The sequence below is a fragment of the Pseudophryne corroboree genome, chromosome 5 (assembly GCF_028390025.1).
Source record: "Pseudophryne corroboree isolate aPseCor3 chromosome 5, aPseCor3.hap2, whole genome shotgun sequence".
In the NCBI taxonomy this organism is placed as follows: domain Eukaryota; kingdom Metazoa; phylum Chordata; class Amphibia; order Anura; family Myobatrachidae; genus Pseudophryne; species Pseudophryne corroboree.
This window is the reverse complement of record NC_086448.1, coordinates 361,104,705-361,117,990: the sequence shown is the minus strand read 5'-3', so window position 1 is coordinate 361,117,990 and position 13,286 is coordinate 361,104,705. Positions and strand designations below refer to the sequence as shown.

Below are 13,286 nucleotides of genomic sequence, written 5' to 3'. Positions count from 1 at the left end.
AGCCATAAAAGGAGTCTGTCTCCATTTTATGCACTCAGACACAAACAGCCAGTATTAAAAAGAGCGGGAAGACCATGCGCAATTTGAGGGGCGGGGCTTCACTATGAGCGGATCCAGCAGCTCACCAGTGCCATTTTCCCTCTGCAGCTGACACTGACGCTAACTGACAGGGACGCGCAGCTCCTTCGGAAAGACTCCAGATTACCTCAGCGGTACCAGGGGGTCATAGCAGGGGGAGAGCGGTTATTAGTGTACTAAGGGGGTCATCCCGTGTTGATCGCATGTAGCAACTTTTTGCTGCTCGCGCGATCAACTTGACTTCGCTTATGGGAAAGTGTATTTTAGCATAGCATGGCTGCAATCGCTTGTGCAGCCCTGCTATGCTAAAATCTTTTCCTGCAAAACAAGACCAGGGTCAGACCTACTTACATTGTGCGACGGATCCAGCGACGAAGGTCCCGGGATTGACGTCAGACATCCGCCCTCCAAATGCCTGGACACGCCTGCGTTCGGATCTCCACGCCTGGAAAACGGTGAGTAGATGCCCCGGAACTCCTCCCCGCTGTCAATCTTCTTGCGATCGCGCTAGCGATCACTTCTTTGTACTAGCCGCTGCCCGGCGATGCAATGACGCACGTGCGCATTGCGCCCACCGCGCATGCACAGTTCCGACCCGTTTGCACCGCAGCGAAGAACTGCTGCGTGCGAACGGGTCGAAATGACCCCATAAATCCCTAATCTAGGTACTTAGTCTGCAACCCGGCTAAGCTTGGCATTAGCGGTAAGGGCGCCATGTGCTGACTCCCTACTCTCTCTGTGTCTCCCTGGAAGGGCTCTTTGTGGGTTAATTGTGCATTTAACTTTTTCCTGTGTGTGTGTGTGCTGTCACTGTTTCAGTATGTCAGGCAAAGAGTATGTTTCATCTAAGGCACAGTGTTCCTCTTCTCCAGGGGGTTCACTAGTGTGTACTCAGTGTAGTGTCCCTTCCCAGGCTAGCGGGGCAGAACCAGAATGGCTGGACTCCATTAGGGGAATGATTTCCAACATTTCTTCTAAATTGTCCCGCAATGAGAAAGAGACGCAATACTTAAGACAATCTGTGACTGAGTTTATGAAAAGAGACACGGTCCCCTGCTATTGGCCCATATCCTGCAATCTGACTTTGAAGATGAGGGGTCAGACATGGAAGATGGGGAGGTGGACTCTGTCACAGGGAATAGAGGCTCTCATAGAGGCTATCAGAGAAGTTCTGCATATCCCTGATAAGGTGACAGAGGAGCTTGAGGAATCTTATTTTAATATAAAAAAATAAATCTTCAGCCACTTTTCCTGTGTCAAAGGAACTTCATACCCTGTTTGAAGAACCGTGGGTTAATCCTGGTAGGAAATTTCAATCCCTAAAAGGTTGCTATCATCTTTTCCTTTTCCTCCTGAGGATAGGAAAAAATGGGAAAATCCACCGATAGTGGATGCATCAGTATCCAGGCTGTCACGAAAAATTGTATTGCCTGTCCCAGGTGCAGCCTTCCTGAAAGACGCAGCTGATCGTAAAATTGAGACCACACTCAAATCCTTGTATACAGCTGCTGGGGTGGCCCAGAGACCCACTATAACATGTGCGTGGATTACAAGAGTCATGGTAACCTAATTGATGGGATAAATACCTTGCCTCTGTAGCCACCCTTCTGTGGTGGCTACAGACTTCTCACCTCGTTGAGGGTCAGAGGTTCGAGATTCAAAATTGGATTCTGCTAACCACAGATGCAAGCCTCAGAGGTTGGGGAGCAGTCACCCAGTGGGTGCAGTTTCAAGGAAGATGGTCAAGTAAAGAAGTCGTTCTTCCAATAAACATCCTGGAAATCGGGGCTTTCTACAACGCCCTTCTGCAGGCCTTATCTCTACTTCGGAATGAGGACATTCAAGTCCAGTCGGACAATGTAACGGCGATAATGTACATAAACCGACAGGGCGGAATGAAAAGCAGAGCAGCAATGTCAGAGGTGTCAAGAATTCTCCTCTGGGCGGAAAAATACACCGTGGCGTTTGGCGGTCTTCATTCTGGGAGTAGACAACTGGGAAGCAGACTTCGTCGGCAGACACGACCTGCACCCGGGGAGTGGGGCCTTCACCCGGAGGTGTTCCAGTGGTTGACATGTCGGTGGGGATATCCACAGATCGACATGATGGCCTCTCAACTCAACAAGAAGCTCAAGCGGTATTGTTCCAGGGCGAGAGACCCACAAACAGTGGCGATAGATGCTCTGACAACTCCGTGGGTCTACCAGCTGGGGTACGTGTTTCCTCCACTTCCTCTGATCCCAAGAATTCTAAAGAGAATAAAATGGTAAAAGGTTCAAGCAATACTCATTGCTCTGGACTGGCCGCGAAGGGCCTGGTACGCGGATCTTCTTGAGATGCTGATCGAAGATCTGTGGCCTTTACCTCTTCGCGAGGATCTTCTGCAACAGGGCCTGTTTGTCTGTCAAGACTTACTGTGGCTACGTTTAATGGTATTGAAGTTGAATGGCTGATTCTAGCCAGGAGAGGGATTCCTGACAAGGTCATTCCGACTATGATCCAAGCCAGGAAGAGGTTAACATCTAAACATTAGCACCGTATATGGAAGAAGTATGTCTCTTGGTGTGAAAGCAGACAATATTCTGCGGTGGAATTTCATCTGGGACGTTTCCTGCTTTTTCTGCAGTCGGGAGTGGATGTGGGTCTACGTCTAGGCTCCATTAAAGTCCAGATTTCGGCCATGTCTATTTACTTTCAGAAACAATTGGCTTCTATCCCTGAGGTCTATACGTTCTTGAAGCGTGTTTTGCACATCCAACCTCCCTTTGTGCCTCCCACAGCACCATGGGATCTCAATTTGGTTCTGCACTTCCTCCAATTGGACTGGTTTGAGCCGTTGGAGGAGGTGGACGTAAAGTACCTTACGTGGAAGACCGTCACACTGCTGGCTTTGGCTTCAGCAAGACGTGTCGGAGCTGGGGGCATTGTCTTACAAGAGCCCCTACTTAATTCTCCATGAGGACAGAGCTGAACTCACGACTCGTCAGCAATTTCTTGCTAAGGTGGTGTCCGCATTTCACATCAACCAACCTATTGTGGTTCCGGTTTTTATGGACAGCTCTGCTACTTCAAAGTCTTTGGATGTTGTGAGGGATTTGAAGGTGTACAGTATGACAGCTTGTCACAGGAAATCGGACTCTCTGTTCGTTCTTTATGATTCCAACTAAATTGGGTGTCCTGCTTCAAAGCAGTCAATTGCACGCTGGATCAGGCTCACTATCCAGCATGCTTATTCCAGGGCAGGCTTGCCGGTTCCAAAATCTGTACAGGCCCACTGTACTAGGTCGAAAGGTTCTTCTTAGGCAACTTCCCGGGGTGTCTCGGCTTTACAGCTCTGCCGAGCAGCTACTTGGTCAGATCGAACACGTTTGCTAAGTTCTACAAGTTCGATACTTTGGCCTCTGAGGACCTTCAGTTTGGTCAATCAGTTCTGCAGGAACCTCAGCACTCACCCACCCGATTTTGGGAGCTTTGGAACTTCCCCATGGTACTAAATGGTTTCCCAATATCCCCTAGGATGTAAGAGAAAATAGTTCTTCCTGCACTGTTCCTTGGTTCAGTAATGTTGTTTGGTTCAGCTGTTGCTGTTCCTTGTTTCAAGTTTGGTTAGCATGGCTTTCCTTTTGTGTGTGCTGGTTCGTAATCTTACTACTTTACTTTTCCTGTATCCTTCTCTCAATGTATGTCTGTCTCCTCGGGCACAGTTTCCTAGACTGAGTCTAGCAGGAGGGGCATAGAGAGAGGAGCCAGCGCACGCTATCAAATTCTTAAAGTGCTCAAGGCTCCTAGTGGACCCGTCTATACCCCCATGGTACTAAATGGATTCCCAGTATCCCCTACAGACTACGAGAAAAGGATTTACCTGTAGGTAATTAAAATCCTATTTTTTTTATAGGTATTTCTAGAAATAATAAATTGCCACCTTGTAATAAGATGTTGGAAAATGAACAGAAAGTGCCATACCGCCGCCTTGAACCTGCTGTGCAGAAATTTGCCAAAATTGTTATTCCAACAGATCTGGAAAGACTGAGGAACCATCAGTTAAATATTGAAAAGGTTAGTACTATGTCATTGCTGTTATTACTATTATTTGCACCATTTAGCTCTAGGAAATAATAAGAATTTACTTACCGATAATTCTATTTCTCGGAGTCCGTAGTGGATGCTGGGGTTCCTGAAAGGACCATGGGGGAATAGCGGCTCCGCAGGAGACAGGGCACAAAAAGTAAAGCTTTAGGATCAGGTGGTGTGCACTGGCTCCTCCCCCTATGACCCTCCTCCAAGCCTCAGTTAGGTACTGTGCCCGGACGAGCGTACACAATAAGGAAGGATTTATGAATCCCGGGTAAGACTCATACCAGCCACACCAATCACACTGTACAACCTGTGATCTGAACCCAGTTAACAGTATGATAACAGCGGAGCCTCTGAAAAGATGGCTCACAACAATAATAACCCGATTTTTGTAACTATGTACAAGTAATGCAGATAATCCGCACTTGGGATGGGCGCCCAGCATCCACTACGGACTCCGAGAAATAGAATTATCGGTAAGTAAATTCTTATTTTCTCTATCGTCCTAGTGGATGCTGGGGTTCCTGAAAGGACCATGGGGATTATACCAAAGCTCCCAAACGGGCGGGAGAGTGCGGATGACTCTGCAGCACCGAATGAGAGAACTCCCGGTCCTCCTTAGCCAGGGTATCAAATTTGTAGGATTTTACAAACGTGTTTGCCCCTGACTAAATAACCGCTCGGCAAAGTTGTAAAGCCGAGACCCCTCGGGCAGCCGCCCAAGATGAGCCCACCTTCCTTGTGGAATGGGCATTTACATATTTTGGCTGTGGCAGGCCTGCCACAGAATGTGCAAGCTGAATTGTATTACACATCCAACTAGCAAAAGTCTGCTTAAAAGCAAGAGCACCCAGTTTGTTGGGTGCATACAGGATAACAGCAAGTCAGTTTTCCTGACTCCTGCCGTCCTGGAACCTATATTTTCAGGGCCCTGACCACATCTAGCAACTTGGAGTCCTCCAAGTCCCTAGTAGGCGCAAGACACCACAATAAGCTGGTTCAGGTGAAACACTGACACCACCTTAGGGAGAGAACTGGGGACGAGTCCGCAGCTCTGCCCTGTCCGAATGGACAAACAGATATGGGCTTTTTTGAGAAAAAAAACCACCAATTTGACACTCGCCTGGTCCAGGCCAGGTCCAAGAGCATGTTCACTTTTCATGTGAGATGCTTCAAATCCACAGATTTGACTGGTTTTAAACCAATGTGTTTTGAGGAATCCCAGAACTACGTTGAGATCCCACAGTGCCACTGGAGGCACAAAAGGGGGTTGTATATGCAATACTCCCTTGACAAACTTCTGGACTTCAGGAACTGAAGCCAATTCTTTCTGGAAGAAAAATCGACAGGGCCGAAATTTGAACCTTAATGGACCCCAATTTGAGGCCCATAGACACTCCTGTTTGCAAGAAATGCAGGAATCGACCGAGTTGAGATTTCTTCGTGGGGCCTTCCTGGCCTCACACCACGCAACATATTTTCGCCACATGTGGTGATAATGTTGTGCGGTCACCTCCTTTCTGGCTTTGACCAGGGTAGGAATGACCTCTTCCTGAATGCCTTTTCCCTTAGGATCCGGCGTTCCACCGCCATGCCGTCAAACGCAGCTGCGGTAAGTCTTGGAACAGACATGGTACTTGCTGAAACAAGTCCCTTCTTAGCGGCAGAGGCCATAAGTCCTCTGTGAGCATCTCTTGAAGTTCCGGGTACCAAGTCCTTCTTGGCCAATCCGGAGCCATGAGTATAGTTCTTACTCCTCTACGTCTTATAATTCTCAGTACCTTAGGTATGAAAAACAGAGGATGGAACACATACACCGACTGGTACACCCACGGTGTTACCAGAAACGTCCACAGCTATTGCCTGAGGGTCTCTTAACCTGGCGCAATACCTGTCCCGTTTTTTGTTCAGACGGGACGCCATCATGTCCACCTTTGGTAATTCCCAACGGTTTACAATTATGTGGAAAACTTCCCCATGAAGTTCCCACTCTGCCGGGTGGAGGTCGTGCCTACTGAGGAAGTCTGCTTCCCAGTTTCCATTCCCGGAATGAAACACTGCTGACAGTGCTATCACATGATTTTCCGCCCAGCGAAAAGTCCTTGCAGTTTTTGCCACTGCCCTCCTGCTTCTTGTGCCGCCCTGTCTATTTACGTGGGCGACTGCCGTGATGTTTTATCCCACTGGATCAATACCGGCTGACCTTGAAGCAGAGGTCTTGCTAAGCTTAGAGCATTATAAATTTACCCTTAGCTATATTTATGTGGAGAAAAATCTCCAGACTTGATCACACTCCCTGGAAATTTTTTCCTTGTGTGACTGCTCCCCAGCCTCTCGGGCTGGCCTCCGTGGTCACCAACATCCAAAACTGAATGCCGAATCTGCGGCCCTCTAGAAGATGAGCACTCTGTAACCACCACAGGAGAGACACCCTTGTCCTTGGATATAGGGTTATCCGCTGATGCATCTGAAGATGCGATCCGGACCATTTGTCCAGCAGATCCCACTGAAAAGTTCTTGCATGAAATCTGCCGACTGGAATTGCTTCGAAGGAAGTCACCATTTTTTTTACCATGGCCCTTGTGCAATGATGCACTGATTTTAGGAGGTTCCTGACTAGCTCGGATAACTCCCTGGCTTTCTCTTCCGGGAGAAACACCTTTTTCTGGACTGTGTCCAGAATCATCCCTAAGCACAGGAGACTTGTTGTCGGGATCAGCTGCGATTTTGGAATCTTTCGAATCCACCCCTGCTGTTGTAACAGTATCCGAGATAGTGCTACTCCGACCTCCAACTGTTCCCTGGACTTTGCCCTTATCAGGAGATCGTCCAAGTAAGGGATAATTAAGACGCCTTTTCTTCGAAGAAGAACCATCATTTCGGCCATTACCTTGGTAAAGACCCGGGGTGCCGTAGACAATCCAAACGGCAGCGTCTGAAACTGATAGTGACAGTTTTGTACCACGAACCTGAGGTACCCTTAGTGATAAGGGCAAATTTGGGACATGGAGGTAAGCATCCCTGATGTCTCGGGACACCAGATAGTCCCCTTCTTCCCGGTTCGTTATCACTGCTCTGAGTGACTCCATCTTGATTTGAACCTTTGTAAGTGTTCAAATTTTTTTAGATTTAGAATAGGTCTCACCTAGCCTTCTGGCTTCAGTACCACAATATAGTGTGGAATAATACCCCTTTTCTTGTTGTAGGAGGGGTAATTTAATTATCACCTGCTGGGAATACAGCTCGTGAATTTTTTCCCATACTGCCTCCTTGTCGGAGGGAGACCTTGGTAAAGCAGCCTTCAGGAGCCTGCGCAGGGGAAACGTCTCGACATTCCAAACTGTACCCCTGGGATACTACTTGTAGGATCCAGGGGTCCTGTACGGTCTCAGCGTCATGCTGAGAGCTTGTCAGAAGCGGTGGAACGCTTCTGTTCCTGGGAATGGGCTGCCTGCTGCAGTCTTCTTCCCTTTCCTCTATCCCTGGGCAGATATGACTCTTATAGGGACGAAAGGACTGAAGCTGAAAAGACGGTGTCTTTTTCTGCAGAGATGTGGCTTAGGGTAAAAACGGTGGATTTTCCAGCAGTTGCCGTGGCCACCAGGTCCGATGGACCGACCCCAAATAACTCCTCTTCCTTTATACGGCAATACACCTTTGTGCCGTTTGGAATCTGCATCACCTGACCACTGTCGTGTCCATAAACATCTTCTGGCAGATATGGACATCGCACTTACTCTTGATGCCAGAGTGCAAATATCCCTCTGTGCATCTCGCATATATAGAAATACATCCTTTAAATGCTCTATAGTCAATAAAATACTGTCCCTGTCAAGGGTATCAATATTTTTAGTCAGGGAATCCGACCAAGCCACCCCAGCTCTGCACATCCAGGCTGAGGCGATCGCTGGTCGCAGTAGAACACCAGTATGTGTGTATATACTTTTTATGATATTTTTCCAGCCTCCTGTCAGCTGGCTCCTTGAGGACGGCCCTATCTATAGACGGTACCGCCACTTGTTCTGATAAGCGTGTGAGCGCCTTATCCACCCTAAGGGGTGTTTCCCAACGCGCCCTAACTTCTGGCGGGAAAGGGTATACCGCCCATATTTTCTATCGGGGGGAACCCACGCATCATCACACACTTCATTTAATTTTTCTGATTCAGGAAAAACTACGGTAGTTTTTTCACATCCCACATAATACCCTCTTTTGTGGTACTTGTAGTATCAGAAATATGTAACACCTCCTTCATTGCCCTTAACGTGTGGCCCTAATAAGGAATACGTTTGTTTATTCACCGTCGACACTGGATTCAGTGTCCCTGTCTGTGTCTGTGTCGACCGACTAAAGTAAACGGGCGTTTTAAAACCCCTGACGGTGTTTTTGAGACGTCTGGACCGGTACTAATTGTTTGTCGGCCGTCTCATGTCGTCAACCGACCTTGGCGCGTGTTGACATTATCACGTAATTCCCTAAATAAGCCATCCATTCTGGTGTCGACTCCCTAGAGAGTGACATCACCATTACAGGCAATTGCTCCGCCTCCTCACCAACATCGTCCTCATACATGTCGACACACACGTACCGACACACAGCACACACACAGGGAATGCTCTGATAGAGGACAGGACCTACTAGCCCTTTGGAGAGACAGAGGGAGAGTTTGCCAGCACACACCAAAAACGCTATAATTATATAGGGACAACCTTATATAAGTGTTTTCCCTTATAGCATCTTTTTTATATATTTTTAACGCCAAATTAGTGCCCCCCCTCTCTGTTTTAACCCTGTTTCTGTAGTGCAGTGCAGGGGAGAGCCTGGGAGCCTTCCCTCCAGCCTTTCTGTGAGGGAAAATGGCGCTGTGTGCTGAGGAGATAGGCCCCGCCCCTTTTTCGGCGGCCTCGTCTCCCGCTCTTAACGGATTCTAGCAGGGGTTAAATATCTCCATATAGCCCCCGGAGGCTATATGTGAGGTATTTTTAGCCAAAAAAGGTTTTCATTTGCCTCCCAGGGCGCCCCCCTCCCAGCGCCCTGCACCCTCAGTGACTGCCGTGTGAAGTGTGCTGAGAGGAAAATGGCGCACAGCTGCAGTGCTGTGCGCTACCTTAAGAAGACTGAGGAGTCTTCTGCCGCCGATTCTGGACCTCTTCTCGTTTCAGCATCTGCAAGGGGGCCGGCGGCGAGGCTCCGGTGACCATCCAGGCTGTACCTGTGATCGTCCCTCTGGAGCTAATGTCCAGTAGCCAAGAAGCCAATCCATCCTGCACGCAGGTGAGTTCACTTCTTCTCCCCTAAGTCCCTCGTTGCAGTGATCCTGTTGCCAGCAGGACTCACTGTAAAATAAAAAACCTAAGCTAAACTTTTCTAAGCAGCTCTTTAGGAGAGCCACCTAGATTGCACCCTTCTCGGCCGGGCACAAAAATCTAACTGAGGCTTGGAGGAGGGTCATAGGGGGAGGAGCCAGTGCACACCACCTGATCCTAAAGCTTTACTTTTTGTGCCCTGTCTCCTGCGGAGCCGCTATTCCCCCATGGTCCTTTCAGGAACCCCAGCATCCACTAGGACGATAGAGAAACATGTTTTCCATTAATAGAGCAATAAAACATATTCCTTAAAATAGTACAGAATGTGATATGAGGAAATGGCACAATTATGGGCGCTAACTACTTAGAGCATATATATCATAAATTAAATGAATGATGTGAACAAGAAAAACAATGTGCAATATTGTCTTTGCAAATAAAGAATTTCTCTGATGTCCTAGTGGATGCTGGGGACTCCGTAAGGACCATGGGGGATAGCGGCTCCGCAGGAGACTGGGCACAGCTAAGAAAGATTTAGGACTACCTGGTGTGCACTGGCTCCTCCCACTATGACCCTCCTCCAGACTTCAGTTAGAATCCTGTGCCCGGCTGAGCTGGATGCACACTAGGGGCTCTCCTGAGCTCCTATAAAGTATATTTTAGGTTTTTTATTTTACAGTGAGATCTGCTGGCAACAGACTCACTGCAGCGAGGGACTAAGGGGAGAAGAAGCGAACCTACCTAACTGGTGGTAGCTTGGGCTTCTTAGGCTACTGGACACCATTAGCTCCAGAGGGATCGACCGCATGGAACCGGCCATTGATGTTCGGTCCCGGAGCCGCGCCGCCGGCCCCCTTACAGAGCCAGAAGCAAGAAGAATCCGGAAAATCGGCGGCAGAAGACATCAGTCTTCACCAAGGTAGCGCACAGCACTGCAGCTGTGCGCCATTGCTCCTCATACACACTTCACACTCCGGTCACTGAGGGTGCAGGGCGCTGGGGGGGGGCGCCCTGAGAAGCAATAAATACACCTTGGCTGGCAAATATATCACAATATATAGCCCCAGAGGCTATATATGTGATAAATACCCCTGCCAGAATCCATAAAAAAGCGGGAGAAAAGTCCGCCGAAAAAGGGGCGGAGCTATCTCCCTCAGCACACTGGCGCCATTTCTCCCTCACAGCTCCGCTGGAAGGAAGCTCCCTGGCTCTCCCCTGCAGTCTACACTACAGAAAAGGGTAAAAAAGAGAGGGGGGGGGCACTAAATTTAGGCGCAATATACATATAGCAGCTATAAGGGGATATAATTTAGTTAATCCCTGATTTATATAGCGCTCTGGTGTGTGCTGGCATACTCTCTCTCTGTCTCCCCAAAGGGCTTTGTGGGGTCCTGTCTTCTGTCAGAGCATTCCCTGTGTGTGTGCGGTGTGTCGGTACGGCTGTGTCGACATGTTTGATGAGGAGACTTATGTGGAGGAGGAGCAGGTGCCTATAAATGTGTTGTCACCCCCTGCGGGGCAGACACCGGAGTGGATGGACTTGTGGAAGGAATTACGCGAAAGTGTCGACTCCTTACATAAAAAATTTGACGACATGCCAAATGCGGGGCAGCCGGCTTCTCAGCCCGTGCCTGCCCAGACGTCTCAAAAGTCATCAGGGGCTCTAAAACGCCCGCTACCTCAGATGGCAGACACAGATGTCGACACGGATACTGATACCAGTGTCGACGACGAAGAGACTAATGTAATGTCCAATAGGGCCACTCGTTATATGATTGAGGCAATGAAAAATGTTTTACACATTTCTGAGATATTATGTTTGGGGAGAAAAAACTACCAGTAGTTTTTCCCCCTTCTGAAGAATTGAATGAAGTGTGTGAACTATCGTGGGCTTCCCCCGATAAAAAATTACTAATGGCATACCCTTTCCCGCCAGAGGATAGGTCACTTTGGGAAACTCCCCCTAGGGTGGATAAAGCACTTACGCGCTTATCAAAAAAGGTGGCACTGCCGTCCCAGGATACGGCCGCCCTAAAGGAACCTGCTGACAGAAAGCAGGAGGCTCTCCAGAAAGCTATATATACACACACTGGTATTATACTGAGACCAGCTATTGCCTCAGCATGGATGTGCAGTGCTACAGCTGCATGGTCAGACTCCCTATCAGAAAACATTGACACCCTAGACAGGGACACTATATTGCTAAACGTAGAGCATATTAAAGACGCTGTCTTTTACATAAGAGATGCACAGAGGGATATTTGCCGGCTGGCATCAAAAATAAGTGCACTGTCCATTTGTGCCAGGAGAGGGTTATGGACCTGGCAGTGGACAGGTGATGCAGATTCTAAAAGGCACATGGAAGTTTTTCCTTATAAGGGTGAGGAGTTGTTCGGGGATGGTCTTTCAGACTTAGTGTCCACAGCAACAGCTGGGAAGTCAGCATTTTTGCCACATGTCCCCTCACAACCAAAGAGAGCACCGTATTATCAGGTGCAGTCCTTTCGCCCCCAAAAGAGCAGACGGGATAGAGGCGCGTCCTTTCTGCCCAGAGGCAGAGGTAGGGGAAAAAAGCTGCAGCATACAGCCACTTCCCAGGAACAAAAGTCCTCCCCCGCTTCTTCTGCTAAGTCCGCCGCATGACGCTGGGGCTCAGCAGGCGGAGCCAGGTACGGTGGGGGACCGTCTCAAAAACTTCAGCAATCAGTGGGCTCGCTCACAGGTAGATCCCTGGATCCTTCAAGTGGTATCTCAGGGGTACAGGCTGGAATTCGAGACATCCCCCCCCCCCCCCCCCTGCCGTTTCCTCAAATCTGCCTTACCAACGACTCCTTCAGAAAGGGAGGCTGTGTTAGAGGCAATTCACAAGCTGTATTCCCAGCAGGTGATAGTCAAGGTGCCCTTACTTCAACAAGGACGGGGTTACTATTCCACAATGTTTGTGGTACCAAAACCGGACGGTTCGGTGAGACCCATTTTAAATTTGAAATCCTTGAACACATATTTAAGAAAATTCAACTTCAAGATGGAATCGCTCAGGGCGGTTATTGCAAGCCTGGAAGAGGGAGATTACATGGTATCTCTGGACATCAAGGATGCTTACCTGCATGTCCCCATTTACCATCCTCACCAGGAGTACCTCAGATTTGTAGTACAGGATTGTCATTACCAATTCCAGACGTTGCCGTTCGGCCTGTCCACGGCACCGAGGGTATCTACCAAGGTAATGGCCGAAATGATGATACTCCTTCGGAAAAAGGGAGTTTTAATTATCCCATACTTGGACGATCTCCTGATAAGGGCGAGGTCGAGAGAGCAGTTGTTGGTCGGCGTAGCATTATCTCAGGAGGTGCTACACCAGCACGGTTGGATTCTGAATATTCCAAAGTCTCAGCTGGTTCCGGCGACACGTCTACTGTTCCTGGGGATGATTCTGGACACAGTCCAGAAAAAAGTGTTTCTCCCAGAGGAGAAAGCCAAGGAGCTGTCATCTCTAGAGTGAGGCCTCCTGAAACCAAAACAGGTGTCGGTGCATCATTGCACGCGAGTCCTGGGAAAGATGGTAGCTTCCTACGAAGCGATTCCATTCGGCAGGTTCCATGCCAGAACCTTTCAGTGGGACCTGTTGGACCAATGGTCCGGATCGCATCTTCAAATGCATCGGTTGATAACCCTGTCTCCAAGGACCAGGGTGTCTCTACTGTGGTGGCTGCAGAGTGCTTATCTCAGAGAGGGCCGCAGATTCAGCATACAGGACTGGGTCCTGGTGACCACGGATGCCAGCCTTCGGGGCTGGGGTGCAGTCACACGGGGAAGAAACTTCCAAGG

General features: G+C 48.9%; 1 protein-coding gene across 3 annotated transcripts in view; it reads left to right on the top strand.

Annotated features, from left to right (window-relative positions):
- The window catches only part of STX17 (syntaxin 17), a 243,862-nt gene that overhangs the window by 48,530 nt on the left and 182,046 nt on the right, over window positions 1-13,286 (top strand). For all 3 annotated transcript variants that reach the window (XM_063924903.1, XM_063924904.1, XM_063924902.1), the window contains exon 2: window positions 3,974-4,134. In XM_063924903.1, the coding sequence (XP_063780973.1) occupies window positions 4,012-4,134 (123 nt within the window). In that variant the 5' untranslated portion in view covers window positions 3,974-4,011. The remainder of the gene's footprint in view (window positions 1-3,973; window positions 4,135-13,286) is intronic.